General features: G+C 47.3%; 1 protein-coding gene across 1 annotated transcript; it reads right to left on the reverse strand.

Moving 5' to 3' along the window:
* Window positions 1-1,288: 1,288 nt before the first annotated feature.
* On the reverse strand, window positions 1,289-14,448 carry LOC142007317 (uncharacterized). The gene is made up of 8 exons (XM_074983928.1): window positions 14,184-14,448; window positions 12,552-12,641; window positions 12,037-12,099; window positions 10,707-10,787; window positions 9,070-9,265; window positions 7,437-7,547; window positions 4,737-4,826; window positions 1,289-1,614 (listed from the first exon to the last, which is right to left on the reverse strand). The coding sequence occupies exons 1-8, from the start codon at window positions 14,282-14,284 to the stop codon at window positions 1,360-1,362; spliced, it is 987 nt and encodes a 328-aa protein (XP_074840029.1). The 5' UTR covers window positions 14,285-14,448; the 3' UTR covers window positions 1,289-1,359.
* Window positions 14,449-16,045: the final 1,597 nt, after the last annotated feature.

Below are 16,045 nucleotides of genomic sequence, written 5' to 3' on the forward strand. Positions count from 1 at the left end.
GACACAGACTTATGGCTGCTGCCCTTGATTATGTCTGTGAGCACATTGCCAGAGAAAATGGGCAGACTCACCCAAAACTGGGACAGTCCGGAAATTCTTGAAAGAGCTATGGCTCGCCTCGTAATGAGTCATGCCTTGAACCAACAGGCCACAGACACGTGGAGCCAAAGCCCCTCCCAGGAGTTTTGGCAACCGTTGGTCAAGAGTGCTCCTGGGGTTACCAGGCCAACAGCTGCCACCCTGACAGCTCAGCAATGAGGGTCAGGGCAGAAGTCAGAATGGCTGCTGACATCCTGCCCTGACTAAACTGGCTCTTGCTAGCCCTCATTTTGTGACAGCATCACAGCCCTATGGACGCTCTATTTGAAACAAAAATAGCTATTTCCATGCGCTTTTTGCACTGAAACATATTATTCTGAAATAGTCTCATAGACCTACCAGGCCTGTTGTCCACAAAGGGAGGGCGCACACACGAAATGGAGTGACTCAGCTCAGGATTACTGCTGTGCTTTAACACTGCAGCACTCAGCTACATTTATAGTTTAACACCCGCCCCCAACCAAGGGGAAGCACATTAACAAAGAAGAGAGATGCACAGGTTCCAGTGACTAGTGAGTAGGGCTAATGGCAATGGAACTGGTTACAAATAAACATTAATACAAACATGCTTCCAAGAGACTAAACTTCACAAGCTGAGCCCCTTTCAAAAGAAGTTTATTTCATCCATCTTTCTGTCTTCTCCCCATAACTCCCAAAATTCATGGTCTGTAGTCTGGGGCAATATCATCACTGCATTAACTCTTGTTTTTCCAGGACCAACTGACTTCAACTGTCTCTGTTGATTGCCTGGGCACACGGGTTCCATTGTGTTTGTTTACAACCCTTAATTTACATTTGGGCTGGGAGGTCACATATGATCTTCTGTCTGGAAGAAAACTTGCCTTGCTCTTCAGTGGGTGACTCATGCCTGGCTATCCAAGTAAAACGCGCTTTCAGTACACGCACGTACCTCCTCACAGAATATCTGTACGTACCTTTCACATACCTGCTAATGACCAGTGCGATCCTGGCTTTCATCTGAGACCTCTCAGGGCATTCTTCATGGATAACCACTAGGAAAGTGGTGTGCCTGGTACAGAGAGCCTGTCAGGCGCTGCTGCTATAAAGCAGTGAACCCTTTGCCAGCAGGCCCCAGTGGTTCTCTGGGCCACACCACTTTCCAGGTGCACAGGCTACAAGAGCTAACAGCTGAGCATTTTGGGAATGAAAAAGAAGCAAACTGCAAAGCTGCTGTTCACTGTGTATTTTTTATTAGTTTACAACACAGGGGTATGACTTGACCCCAAACAGCCATTCCATTTAACCATAGATTACACCCTTCCTAAGTACGTTTCCTCCACACACCAGCACTGGCCACAGAAAGCTAAATGGTGTTTCATCCTCCACATCTTTGTTGTCCACGTGCTCTATGCAAGATGTGGGGGTTCTTCCCTCTGTGCCCCACACAGCTATAATGGGCTGGCTCTGAAGAAGCAACAAGCAGTAAATTTTGTCGCACTCTGCTGTGAAATGTACAAGTGGCTGAAACGTCTGTAGATCCGGAGGAAGCAAAGGCTGAAAATAAAGTGAGGACAGTGATTATCGCAGGTGCTTAGTAATGTTGTGATGTGAGCTGTAAAGTTGATTGTCCAAATTCTATCATGTTTTGGCTCAGTTTGCAGCATCTAACTATGGACTAACTCACTCCAGCAATGGAAAGCATGACCCAGAATGCAGAGCGGCGAGGGAGACACGTCCAGGGCTCTTTTATTTAGGCTTTATCTACACTGAAAAGTTTAAATTGCTGGTGGCACTTCAAGCTGAAAGTGTGGCCAGAGCATGAGCACTGGGAGAGAGATCTCCTAGCGCTCTGTGTAAACCACTTCCACAACAGGAGTAGCTAGCAGCACTGGGCGCCATGGTTCACTCTGGCACTTTAGAGCACAGTAACATGGTGTGTGTGTGTGTGTGTCCGTGTCCGTCTGTCTTTGTTCACACCCTAAGCCAGGAAGTTACAGCCCTATAACATGCCAGTGCAGGCTTAGCTTCAGTCTGATCTTCCAGCAGGAGCAGTTCTGGGACTCAGCACACAAGAGGTCTGGCAAAGTCCCTGGGCTGCCTTTTCTCCCCTGTACCCAAACAAAGCCTTGTAGGGGACCAGAGGAAACAGTACATTTGGACATGTGCAATCTGCAGGCTGACAATACAACTCCAGCGCAGCCCGGGCCGACATTTACCACAAGAAACAGGACAGAGGCTGATTTTATAGAATTGGGATACGGGTACAGAAATCAGGGTTCCACCTACTTACTGTGATCCCAGCCCCACTAGCCTAACATAATGTAGGTCCTGCTGTCTTAGCCCAGAACAGAAGCCAGACACAAACTCTACCCGCTCTCCTTTCCCCCGCCTGCCCCTCCCCGGCTGATTGAAGGGGAGGTGAAGGGTGGAGCTCCTCAGCCAGAGGTATTAACACAACGTGCTGTTACACTATACACTTACGTCTGTAGAACCATAGAATGCTAGGGCTGGACGGGACCTTGAGAGGTCATCGAGTACGGCCCCCTGCCCTCATGGCAGGACCAAGTACTGTCTAGACCATCCCTGATAGACACTTATCTAACCTGTGCTTAAATATCTCCAGAGATGGAGATTCCACAACCTCCCTAGGCAATTTATTCCAGTGTTTGACCACCCTGACAGTCAGGAACTTTTTCCTAATGTCCAACCTAAACCTCCCTTGCTGCAGTCTAAGCCCCTTGCTTCTTGTTCTATCCTCAGAGGCTAAGAACAAGTTTTCTCCCTCTTCCTTACGACACCCTTTTAGCTACCTGAAAACCACTATCATGGCCCCCATTAATCTTCTTTTTTCCAAACTAAACAAGCCCAATTCTTTCAGCCATTCTTCATAGGCCATGTTCTCCAGACCTTTGATCATTCTTGTTGCTCTTTTCTGGACCATCTCTAATTTCTCCACATCTTTCTTGAAATGCGATGCCCAGAACTGGACACAATACTCCAACTGAGGCCTAACTAGCACAGAGTGGAGCGGAAGAATAACTTCTCGTGTCTTGTTCACAACACATCTGTTAATGCATCGCAGAATCACGTTTGCTTTTTTTGCAACAGCATCACACTGTTGACTCATATTTAACTTGTGGTCCACTATAACCCCTATATCCATTTCTACCGTACTGCTTCCTAGACAGTTGCTTCCCATTCTGTATATATGAAACTGATTGTTCCTTCCTAAGTGGGGCACTTTGCATTTGTCTTTATTAAACTTCATCCTGTTTACCTCAGACCTTTTCTCCAATTTGTCCAGATCATTTTGACCTTAACCGTCAAAACAGTGGTAAGCCCCCGCTGGTTTGGTATCATCTGCAAACTTAATAAGTGTACTTTCTATTCCAATATCTAAATCGTTGATGAAGACATCAAACAGAATCGGTCCCAATACAGACCCCTGTGGAACCCCACTTGTTATACATTTCCAGCAGGATTGAGAACCATTAAGAACTACTCTCTGACTACAGTTATCCAGCCAGTTTTGCACCCACCTTATAGTAGCCCCCATCTAAGTTATATTTGCCTAGTTTATTGAAAAGAATATCACGCAAGACTGTATCAAATGCCTTACTAAGGCCTAGGTATACCACATCTACCACAAGGCTTGTTACCCTCTCAAAGCAAGCTATCAGATTGGTTTGGTGTGATTTGTTCTTTGCGAATCCCTGCTGGCTGTTCCCTATCACCTTACCACATTCCAAGTGTTTACAGATGATTTCCTTAATTACTTGTTCCATCATCTTTCCTGGCACAGAAGTTGCACTGACTGGTATAGAATCAGAAGGAACCTTGAGAGGTCATTGCATCCAGTCACCTGCACTCACACCAGGGCCTAGCACAATTGTGGACATTTTTTTTGTTTTCTCCTGACCCAAACATGGCTTCCTCAAGGATTGAGCTCACAACTGAGGGTTTAGCAGGCAAATGCTCACACCATTCAGCTATACCACCTCCCAAGGAGAAAGGCTTATCTGGGATTTGAACCCAGGCCCTTTCTTACTCTGAGGTAGACTCACACCCCTAGACCAACAAGCCACCTGCTATAGCTGTAGATGCATCTCTCATAGAGCTGGAAGGGACCTTGTGAGATCATTGAGTCCAGTCCTCTGGGCAGGAGCAAACACCACCCTCCCCTTTGTCCCAGGTCCCCAAATGGCCCCCTTGAGTATTGAATTCACAACCCTGGATTTAGCAGTCCAATGCTCTAAACCACTGAGCTATCCATCCCCACCCACCTGTGCACCCTGGAGGAACCCAGTTATTCCAACCTTGCCCCCAGTGCAGACAGTGGGATGATGTGGGGAGGGCTTCTCCTAGCAACTGCTACTGGCTCTAGCTGTGGTAGATTTCTCCTGTCAGCACAACAGTGTCTTCCCTGAGGCGCTACAGCGGCACCACTGCAGTGCTTCAAGCCCAGAGCCGCCCTTTGAGAGGGAAGGGAAGAGGAATAAATGGGGAGGGGGCTGGACAGGAAAATTCTTGGGTTCCGGAAAATCTCAGCCCCACGGCAGAAGTGGAAGATGCAGCCCAGAACTCAGGGGTGTGTCTTTCACCTGCGAGTTTCACAGATGTGTTTGGAAACGGACACCCCCCCCCGCCCCCACTTCCCAGGCCTGTTCTCTACTCACCCGACTCCTGGCTTGGAAAAAGTCTTCTCCACGGTTAGAGTAGAGATGTTTAAGGTGATTCCTTATCTCTCTTGTGAGCCCGGGGGTCAGCTGCACAGCAAGGAAAGACCAGAACAGCCTGCGTTAGCTCAGAGGTGCACAAAATGAGGGGCGGACCCCCTTGTGGGGGCATGCAATTTCTTAAGGAGGGCACAGCACAATTGGCTGCTGGGTCTCAGGTTTGTCCATCTCTTTAAAAATGTTAAAATAAAAGTTACTGTTTTTATGTACGTGTATTCACATTCATACCCCGATTAATAGAGCTGTTACATTCTACTGATTTTCTTAACATGTGCTGAAGAGCTTTTGTTTTGTTTCTTTTTTTCTCCATATGAGCATAACCAACATTTCCATCAGTTTGGATTCCATTAGACAGGTGGAGGGGGACCCTGCTAACTGCACGGCTGAAAAGCAGGACTAGGTACAAAAACTTTGCTGTCCCTGCAGCTAGCTGCCAGGAAATTATCCACTTCCCGATTATCAACCCTGTTCAGGGAGACAATATTGCCAAACAGTCATTTGGAAGTTTTCAGCTGCCAGGGTTTGGGGAAATGCCCAGACTGGGACATGGGGCTGGCAGATTTCTGATTCTTGTAAGTGCATTCCAGGCAATAAACAGGACTCGTGTCTTGGTGTGTGACTCACACTACGTACAACACAGCCATTCTCCCGCCACACCAACTACCAACATAAGGGAATCCCAGTTCTCCCCTCTGCTCTGCCTGTCTTGCACAACCCACAGTTTAGCTCAGGTTATTGCCCTTGTAGCTGCCTGGCTACATTTGGGCTTCCAGCATCACTCGGGGTGGAGGGGGAGGAGCCGAACCAACTTTAGCAGCTCTGGGCCACTTGTGATATTTTCCTCTTCTGCACATAGGTGCTGACTTCTCCTGTAGCTGGGAGTAGGGGGAAGTGTGCTCGACCCCAGCTCTGTCTGTACTCCACCCCTTCCACCAAGCTCCCGCCTACACCCCTCCTCTTTGTGCCCCTGCTGCAGTCTCATTACACCCCTTCCCACTGCCTTCTATTCCCCACCTCCTTCCTGCAGCATGCCACATCCCTGCACCTCCCCCACCCTCCCAGAACTTCCAGAATGTTGTGAATCAGCTGTTCACAGCGCTCCAGAAACACTGGGCAGGTTGGGGGAGTCGTTAGTCAGTGCTGGAGCTGCCAGCAGCCAAGAGGTATGAAGGGGAGGGAGGCAGAGGGGAGAACTTGACTGCCAGTGGGTGCTCAGTACACACATATTTTTCCCCGTGGGGGCTCCAGGGCTGGAGCACCTATTGAGTCAGCCCCTATGCTTGTGCATAGGTAGAGCCCTAGTAAATTCACAATCCATTTCGGCCAATTTCACGGCTTTAGGATTTTAAAAATTGTAAATCCATCAAGGTTGTAACATTCGCGAATTCAACCTTTGCAAATTATTCACAGACGCTGGCCTCCCCTGTGTGGTACCAAGAGAGGAAGGTGCCTCATCCAGCCCCTCCATTGTGGGTCGGCTGAAGCCCCCTACTGGCATTAATCGCTCGCTCCCATAGCAGCCTGCCTGAAGCAGCTTGCTAAGGAAAGGCCACCTCCATGTGCGGCTCCTCCCGAGGACGCACCCCCAATGGAGCAGATGAAGTGCAGGGCCCACATCAATTTCGTTCCCTGTCCCCCAACACAAACACTTCTGGATCTGGGGACTCAGCCTGGTGGACGTGCACCATCGCGCTGCACAGGCCGGTATGCCAAGGAAATATGGTTGTTGGGAATGCCACCCTTGTGAGCGCATGGCAGGGGTGGTGCGAAGTGCACTTGTGTCTCAGGCCTGTGGCTCCATCATGAACAGTGGGGGGGAGGTGTGCACAGAGATGAAACTGCAGCTCTCCAAATACAGCTCTCCATGCAGGTGGGACAGCTGGGGGTGGGGCTGCCTTCAGCTTCCATCTCTGGGCCGTTCGTAGGGGGTAAAATGATAGTTGCGAAATTCAGCAGTCATGAGGGTTCTCAACACCAAACCCTCGCGAATGTCGCGACCCCACCGTACCGCGATTTCAGCTTTTCAAATCTGAAATTTCCTGGTGGTGTAACTGTAGGATCCTGACCCAAAAAGGAGTTGTCTGGGGGTAGCCAGGTTATTGTGGGGGCTGGGTTACAGTACTACAGCCTTTACTTCTGCATTGCTGTTGGTGGCAGTGTTGGCGCTCTTCCAAGCTGGGCAGTGGGGAGCAGCAGCTGCTGGCCAGGACCCCACCTATGAAGGCAGAACTGCTGCCAGCAGCAGTGTGGGTGGCAATAGCATCCTCTGCCTCTCTACTTTTGTTCTGCTGCTGGTGGGGCACCTGGACAACAGCTGCCACTCTGACAGCTCAGCCCTGAGGGTCAGGGCAGAAGTCAGAGTGGCAACACTGTGATACCCCCTTCCCCTAAAATAACCTTGTGAGCCTCCTGCAACTCCCTTATAGATCAGGCCCCCCCGCAGTCTGAGAAATGCCGGTCTCCCCTATGAAATATGTATTGCACAGGGAAAAAACTCACAAGACCAGAGTTCATGGTTCATGATGTGTTTTTCATGGCTGTGAATTTGGTAGGACTTTACGCATAAGGCTGCAGAGAGGTGGCTGTTCTGAACAGGTAACCCAGTCTCCCCAAGTTCTACCGTGCTGTAATGTGAAATACCTGTTGGGTGGCAAAGATGCTTTTGGTTTCCTTCGAAACTGGAATCTCCAGGGCTTCAAAGATTCGATCCATCCTTTGTGAGAGCTCTTCTTCACACGTGGCAAACACGGCCTGGGGTGCAAAGGTAACACGAGACCAGGGTGAATACTAGGGATGATCAAGTTAAAAGCATGGTGCCCCAAATACGAGACTTCAGCCTCATCTACACTAGAGGACCTAATGTCACCAAAACATCTCTCCACCAATAAAAATGCACCTTGGATCCACGTACAAAAATGCAGCAGGGATCAATCTCTCAGTAATCTGTAAGTGTTAATCAATTCACGAGTGGCAGTGCAGGCAGCACCCAAGACACAACTGGTGCCGAAATCACTGACAGCTGTCGCTCCATTTCTGTGCACCTGGGCTGTCCTCTCCATTGCACAATGATGATTTTTCCCCCCAGCACACCCAGCCTTGGAGCAATAGTGATACGTCAGAGCTAGAGCTTCTTTGGAAACCAGACCAGATGCCGCAAGGCTCTCAGCAGATGCCCAGTTGGAGGGAGGAATGGGAACTGAACCTGCTCTTCTGGTGCCAGGAGTGTGCAACGCCATCAGGTGGGGCTCCATGGCATTCCACAGGCCATGCTGGGCTAGAAAATGAGACCTAATGACTGTGTAGACCTCGTGTGACTATCTGTTTCACTACCACTGGCCCTTAGCATGAGGAATCCTTTTCTGCCTGCTCCCCCAGACTCTGCCAACACCAGCCCTGATGTCCTGGTGTCTCTGTGCAGGCCAGCAGGAGGCACAAACCAACTTCCAATGCCTCTGCGCATCGTTCTGGAGCATCCAGCCTCTAATTCACTGAACACTCTTGGATCTCCCGTATTCTCTGCGCACAGGACACAGCAGCTCTCCAGAGTCAACTCAGGATCACTGCTCCACTTCACACACAGCACTTAGGTACGTCAGCAGTGAAACAAGAATGTGCCTGGGTAGCAAGTAAGAATACTGGAAACAAATAGTTACCTATAGACCATCACGTGCTTGTTACAGCCTCAACTAAATGCACAAGCTATTTCCCTATGATATATCAGGCCAGGCCTTTGATTTTCCCCTGAAAACAGCGCACCCCTCAGCCACTTGGCATTGAACTCTGTCAGTTAATTTCCTCCTCAACTTTCTGTAAACTCTCATGAACAGTGGCCTCAGTATGCGAACAGATTTCTCTTGTGAGGCACACAATGGCCCACCGGAGAGATAAGTACCATCCTCCTCCTGTCTGGATGGGTCCTCTCACCATGCTCTGGATTTGAGCAATCTGCCTTCAACTATAAGTCCTATGGAACCTAACTGAGACCAGATACACTTCAATCCTCACACACCCTACGTACATTCCTGTTACATGGAGAATTATGTCAAGTGTGACACAGGCTTTTATTAGAGACCATACTTGACATTCTTCTGCTGAACCCAGGGGATCCCTGTACCTTTATGTCCTCTTGTCAGTTGGCATCAAGACGTCTTTGAGTCACACCTACTTTCCTTCTTGCTCATGCAAGTACTAAACATCAGATTGGCTCCTACCGTGCTCCTATTTCTTTCCAGACTTTGTCTGTTTGAACTCTAGGATATCAATAGCAACAAACCTTAATTACAGGGCTAATTTGTTCATACATCATTGGGAAGGCAGAGCCACTTGCAGCACATTTGGCTTTCTCCCATTCATGTGTCCTGAGCCTGTCATACATCTCCAGCACGGCTGATTCTTGGCAAGGGTCATTCACAGTCCCTGAGACCTTTTGGTGTCCTATTGTACTGGCCAAGACAGGGTCCAATCCAGGGCTAAAAGGGGAGTTAAAAAGTTCATTTTAAAGTGGGAAAGAGCTAGATACAAAGGCAAAACATCAAGAAAAGTGGAGATTTAGTTCATAAAGGGATAACTAGTTATGAGTCAGAAAAACTGTTTGAAGGGCCATGTTGTTCACAGGCACGACAGTCTCCGCTCCGCAATTCCCTACCCCAAACAGGTGTCACCCTGACCAGTTCTCATCTGGGTGCAACAGCTTTGGTTGGAAAATTTCACTGGCAGTGATCTTCCACAAGTGACAGGTAGCATAACCTAAACCCCAGTTGGGTTCTTTTCCCTGAGATTTTTCTTCTTTCCCCTGTACTTAGGTACCAGTACAGACACAGAGCTAGCGCTGTCCCCTCCCCTGCCTAGGATGAAACTATCCACCTCACAATAGCCAATAGTACGCATGCCCTATGGGAGCTCAGAATTTGGGAAGGGGACGCTTTGGTTGCAGGTGTGGCATAGAGGGGTTATAGCACTGGGAGAAGGAACAGGCTCTTTGTAGAAGGATCAGCTCAGGGGGAAATGGTTACAAATCTCCCACTTTTGCTCCAAGACTTTTATTTTCCTTCAGCTTTTCACTCTTCCTCCTCCTGATGAATCTCTTGTGCACTGCCATTCTGGAAAATCAACTGAAGCAGATTCATCGGCAAAATAAATACCACCAACCAGCAAATGATGACTAGGGACAGCCACCCGTTCCAGGATTTGTGAGGCAGTCCCTATTTCTCACCTCTCTTTTCTGCAACCCCAGCTCATGGGATAGATGTACTTATGGCCTTGCATTGTTGCATGCTGCCTCCTCCAAATACAGCGTTGATGCGTTGTGGAGGCAGAATGGAATGTTGCCACTCAATGATGCAATGGCATGACATAATCATGTGTTTCACAGGTTGAGTACATCATGGCAGTAGATGGAATTAATTTAGATGCTGCAGGGATTCACAAACCCAGATATTTATATGTAGGAGGAAGGCAATGTGCATTACAAACTCTGGTGTGATCCAGCATCCACTGAAATCAGATCAAAGCTCCTGTCTACTATGATAAGACCAGACGCAGGTCCACAGAGTCAAAACCTTGGGAAATAAACGCCTTTAAATCCTGGCTTGTCAAAGCCTTGGCTGTGATGATTTAGTTTGCATTGGTCCTGCTTTCAGCTGGAGGTTGGACTTGATAACCTCTTGAGAGGTCTCTCCCAACCCTACAATTCTATGAACTTTTGATGGACAAGCAACCTGGTTTGTCTCCCCACCCCAGAAATCCTTTTTTCTCACAGCCTTTTGTGAATTTTGTTCAGAATGTTGTATCTGTAGAGTCACAACAAGTTCAAAGGTGACAGATGGATCAGATAGATGGGAGGAGAGAGGGTGATGGGTCCCAAGGAAAGAGGCAATTCACACAATAGGAACTAAAACAGACAATACTCACTTCAGAGCAAAGCTGTGATTATTGTTGATAGCCTCCTGTGATCTGGAACTAGAGCCATCAATCCCATTTGCTGCTTCCTGACTAGAGATGGGACAAACCAAGTTGAATAAAAGAAACACAAATGTGAAGAAGCCAAAACCAGAACCCTGCACTGCGGAGAAGTTCGGATCAGGATCCAGATCTGGCCTGTGAAACCAGCCTACTGTACTTGGTGGAACAATATCTCTGGATCCAACTTGGTTTAATTTGGTTGTAGCTCAATCTCTGCCTCATGACTCACTTTCTGTTAACTGCCTGAACCTTTGTCCTACTTCATCCAAGTCTTCAGTATGACAAAATCCTAAGAAAAAGCCTTTTAGGTTTGAAAAAGATTGATTACCTATTCCCAGTCCCTTCCCCTCATCCTGGCTTCTTCTGGGATACCTTTTTCCAGCTGGGTGGAAGCTCCAAAATGTCATGAAGAGAGAACCTGCTTTTATGGTAATGCCATCCTGACCAGGAACAGAAGCTGCAGGAAATCTCTCACTATCACCTCTTCTTATCCAATTCTCAGCCCAGTTATGTGGGGTCCAGAGGTGGCTAAAGAAAATCATTTCATTTGCTTGTTTATTGCAAGCAGACTGTTTGAAATGTGCTCATCACTTCACTTGGTCATTTAAGAAGGTTCATTTTGGCATTTTATGGTTGTAGACTGTGTTCCTCGTAGCTCACCCCTTTCCACTCTCGCCAGAATCCCAGCTGCCACCCTTCCCTTTAGGGGCTTGTCAGTGCCACCTCTTAAATAACTCTCAAGAGGTCACTGCTAAGTAATGGGACACTCCTCCTTCCCTCTAGGAGCAGAGTATGCGATCATGGCAGCTGCACTCACAGTCCTTGCCAAGTATATGTTTACCAGCTGCCCTTTCGATATCCGGCAGGGCGGCTTTATCCTCTGGTCCGCTCACATACGAAGGGGGTATTCCTTATTCAGAGAGCGGTTTGGGACGGAACTAAACTTCTCCATGTTGTTTCACAATAGGACAAGATTTCAACATGCCCATCGCCTGTCGTAGTGAGATTGTGGCGGGAGACATCTCACATGGCCAGATTTGCATTGCTGAACAAAGTGAACATGGTGGCAGCCTCAGGACTTGACACCAAGGAAAAAGATGCCAAATAGGAAAAATGAAGCTCGGTCCAGTCACTAGGCACGCTGCTATTTCAGCGCCAACCCCACAAGCGAGAAGAAAAGCCCATTTGGAAATGCATCAGGCTTCTTTGGTGTGGTAGATACTTGAAAAAGAATCACAATACTTTTAACTGTCATCAAGGCCTGACCCACCCCGCTTACCTGAGCCGTTCTTGCAAAACCTGCAGACGGTGCTCCGCGCCTTCAAACTGGGCATTCATTTCCCTTTGTCAGGCAGAGAATTAGGCAAAGGGATTAGAATTAAAATATCTACAGCATAATAACGGCTGCAAAAACTAAAGCCCATCCCGAAATTCTTAGTCAGCCCTTCAGCGTGAAAGGCAAACAGCCAAGACTTATATCACTAAGAACACACGTGCTTGGCTAGGCGGCCATGGCTCTGCCCTGCCACATGGTGGCGCTGTGATGATCATTGCCACTCTCTCTCTTTCTCTAGGAGTCAGCACCAAGCAATAGCGACACACAGAGAACTGAGTCTCAGGAGACAAGGAGGGCCGCACATTGTCCCTCTAGGCAAAGAACCGGCTGGTGTCTCAGTAAAAGACAAGGAGGACAGACAATAAGAATGGTGCAAACCTCAGGGATCCATTAGGGGCTTGTTTGGTCCCAGAGGCAGGGATCTAGAAGGGAATAAAATTTCCGATCACCAAACTCACCTGAGTTTGTCTTCCACGTATTTCAGCCGTTGTTCCATCTTTGTTCCACCCACATTTGTGGGATTGCCCTGCAGAACCTCGCTTTCAATTCTGTGGGGCACAAATGCATCAGGGACAATAAATCACTCATTAGAAGCCTTCCCAACATGACAGTGACAGCACCAATACCACCTTCTCCCAGCAACCCCGAACTGTCGCAGGAAAAAGAGGGTATTAGTAAGATCTTAACATATCAAAACATAAAGGCCTACCCCAAATACGTGTTTTACTCCAAAAAGAGAGACGTGCCAGAAGTATCATGAAATCCACCAGAGACTTCCCTACTGCTACTGATTTTATGTGGAAGGTGCTTAGATGCTACTATGAGGAGTGGTAGTATAAAACCTTAAAACACATAGATTAAGGATAGCAATATTCACTAGGGCAGGATGGGCTGGACAAGGAAAGAAAACACCACACAAGCTGAATCTAACACACTTCAGAGGCTGGGGCAGGGGAATGGCTGGCATTTTGCTGAAGCAGTCTGTAATTTTGTAAAGATACTTCTACATTAGAGAGTGTCAGACAAAGAGAAAGACAGAAATAATTCATAGCAGTCCTTTTTTTTTTTTGCCAGTACTTGCCAGCACTCAGTACTGGCACCTTGGCAGCTACGGCCATGGGATTGGCTGGGGTGGGCAGGGAGCCAGCTGAGTACTGGCTCTTCTTTTTTTATACATATACAAAAAAGGGCACCGGCTCCTAGCATTATGAAGCTGTTTTTCAGTTTAATGGGTGCTTTGAGGTTTCCCAGGTCTTCCTAAAACCAGAAGTGTCAAATGTTGTTCTGGAGAGATTTCCAGCTCAGTTTTGCAGGTTCTGGATAGTCCTGCAATTCCAGTAATGAGTGAGTAAGGATCTGACACCACACCACAGAGCCCCAGTGTAACCACAAGTCTCTACATTCTCGTCCAAAGTTGGCTCATGAACTGCTGCTTAACACTGACTAAAGGAGCAGTTCTCTGGCTTTGGGTGTCACTGGTGTGGAAAAGCTCTTACGAAACTGTAACAGGAGCCAAACTGTGCAGCTTGAGTTTGCTCTGTTTGCAAAAGGATAGGTCCTGAAACTGCAAATCCAAACATCCCCAGATCTTAGGGGAAGCCCGGCTTTGGGTCTAATCTGAGCAGCTTCACTGCAGCCATAGTTAAGACTTCTGCATAAACACATGTTGGTCAAGTCTTTGCAGGTGACCGTGGGAGGGCTCAGGATGTGCACCTGTAGTGGTCTCTTCTGAACAAGCCCTGTTCTGTTCTTCCCATGCAATACATACAGAAACATCATTTTGTAGTGAAACTGCTTTAAAGAAAAATGGCAATTTTCTAACAGGGGCAAAAATTAAGGCACTTTCAGATTTCATATCAGGGAGGAGAAGGGCTGAATCTTGTCATTTTTGGTTGTAGAGATCTGTGATCTTCTTCCTGGACTGAAATTTGCAAATGGTAGGATTAAAAAAATGATGTGGTCTCCAGTTGCCAATGCAGACAAGGGGAAGAACCCTGTGTAAGAATTTCACAACCATTTTGAAACAGAAACTTTGAGCTTGTATGAAACATGCTGAGATTACCCCCCTGAGTTCTCACTGCCCGGCGTACCTGTTGGTCTCTCCAGAAGCCCCTGTAGCGTGTTCCAGCTCCTTGCATTTGGAAACCTCTGGCCAAGCTGTGTCCGACTTAGGCAAAGCGCTTTGCTCCATGTTGCTATTAAAGTATCAAATCAAAAGTCTCGTGCAAACTTTCCGTGCTGAATGCAAAACTAATTTCTTTGACTTCACTTTCTTACGTTAGTCTACCGTGGTGTTCCCCCTCACCCACTCACTCTCCCTTGACCTAGCAGCAATTTAATGCAGCTCTCCTACAAGCTGAAACAGAGACCATTATTGCTATTTATAGCTTTAAATATGTGGGAGGTGTTGAAATGTGTTGATGGTATCCAGAGAAGTGGACAGAGAGAATCTATTTGCAAAACCAGAATAGAAGGCCTAGAGAGTTGCTGCAGTGGTGGTGGGAGCAGAGGGGTTTGTTTTGGGACACAGTCCAAGTTTCTTGAGAGTCTTCACCAGAGAGTGGAGTGAAAAAATGAATGTTTTGGGCTTGTGGGCTACAATTTTAAAAAAAAGAAAACCTAAATCTACAACATTTTCAGAAAACTGAAAATTCAAAAATAAATCAAGAAAAAATGTCTACTTTGAGCTCAGTGAAAATGTTTTGTTTCTGCAAAAATCAAGCTGTTTTATTTTGCTTTGAGCTTTTACGTTTAATAATAAAATTTGAATGAAACATTGTTAAAAAGTTATTTTAAACCAAACTATTAACATTTGTTGGCTAGAAAAAAATTAAAACTGTCTGTTTGCGCATTTTTGAGCCTGAGTTTAAAAATTCAAAATGAAACATATGGCAAAATTGACATGGCATTTCAATTGTTGTCAATATTTTGGAGTTCATTTCCCCAAAAAGGAATCCTGTGAAAATTTGCTCAGCGCTATATCCATTTCTGTTCTCAGGACACCCCAATCAACCAAACCCTGTCCATAATGGACACCACTTCAAGCAAGAGCATGGGGCAGTTCCCTCAGCACTGCCAGTTCCAGCTCCTGTGCCAGTCAATTGGTGGGCAAGGACTGAGCTGCAGACCTGTCACTAGCAGCAAGAGTACGAGCATTTCAGGATGACAACAGGTAACTTTTGTGGAGAGCTCTACTGAGCTAGCCCTTGAGGTTTAGCTGCAGGCTGCTAATATGCCTCAGAACTGCAGAGTAATAGGTTGCTATTGCCATCTCGCAGATGACAAACCCTGAATGTTACCAATATGTGGCCAGATAGTTTAGCATGGGGTAATTGACCTTTAGGGCCATTATTATACTGATATGTGATGCTGGGGATAAGGTACTCTTCCACCACATCAAAAGCGGGGCACAGCTCAGTTTATTGAGGGCCATGCATGCATGAGGTTCCCAAACTGCACTGGGGCAATTTATAGGACCCACATGGTTATTATTTGTCCCACCTCCCGCAAAGAGGACTCAGAATTTCCAAACACAAAAGTGTTTTTTCCTCCCGGGGGCTCCACAAGCTGGTTGACTACCATGGCAGGTTTAGCAGCAGAAATGCACGCAGAGGGCTGGTCTGTTTGCCCCAAAAATGCAATGGACATTCATGGTGTGGAGATTGCTCTGGTTATCCTAGAAGATCCAGTTTCTCCTTTGCTTGCTTGGTTAATGCAGCCATTCAGAGGCCACTTGGACAGAAGGAAGGAACCATTTTACTACCACCTCAGTAGGTGCAGAATGGCAGAGGAGCATGCAATTGGCTGTCTGAAAGGGAGATGATGCTCTTTGTGGAGTGGCTTGGGAGCAGCAGGGGAAAAAAAACATCCTGAAGATCAGAGCAGTGGGTTATATTTTGTGGCACCTCCCCTGAGTCTCAACACCGCTCCGCCGTCAACATCTGAGCCCTTC

Source organism: Carettochelys insculpta, chromosome 1, assembly GCF_033958435.1.
Source record: "Carettochelys insculpta isolate YL-2023 chromosome 1, ASM3395843v1, whole genome shotgun sequence".
NCBI classification, from domain to species: domain Eukaryota; kingdom Metazoa; phylum Chordata; order Testudines; family Carettochelyidae; genus Carettochelys; species Carettochelys insculpta.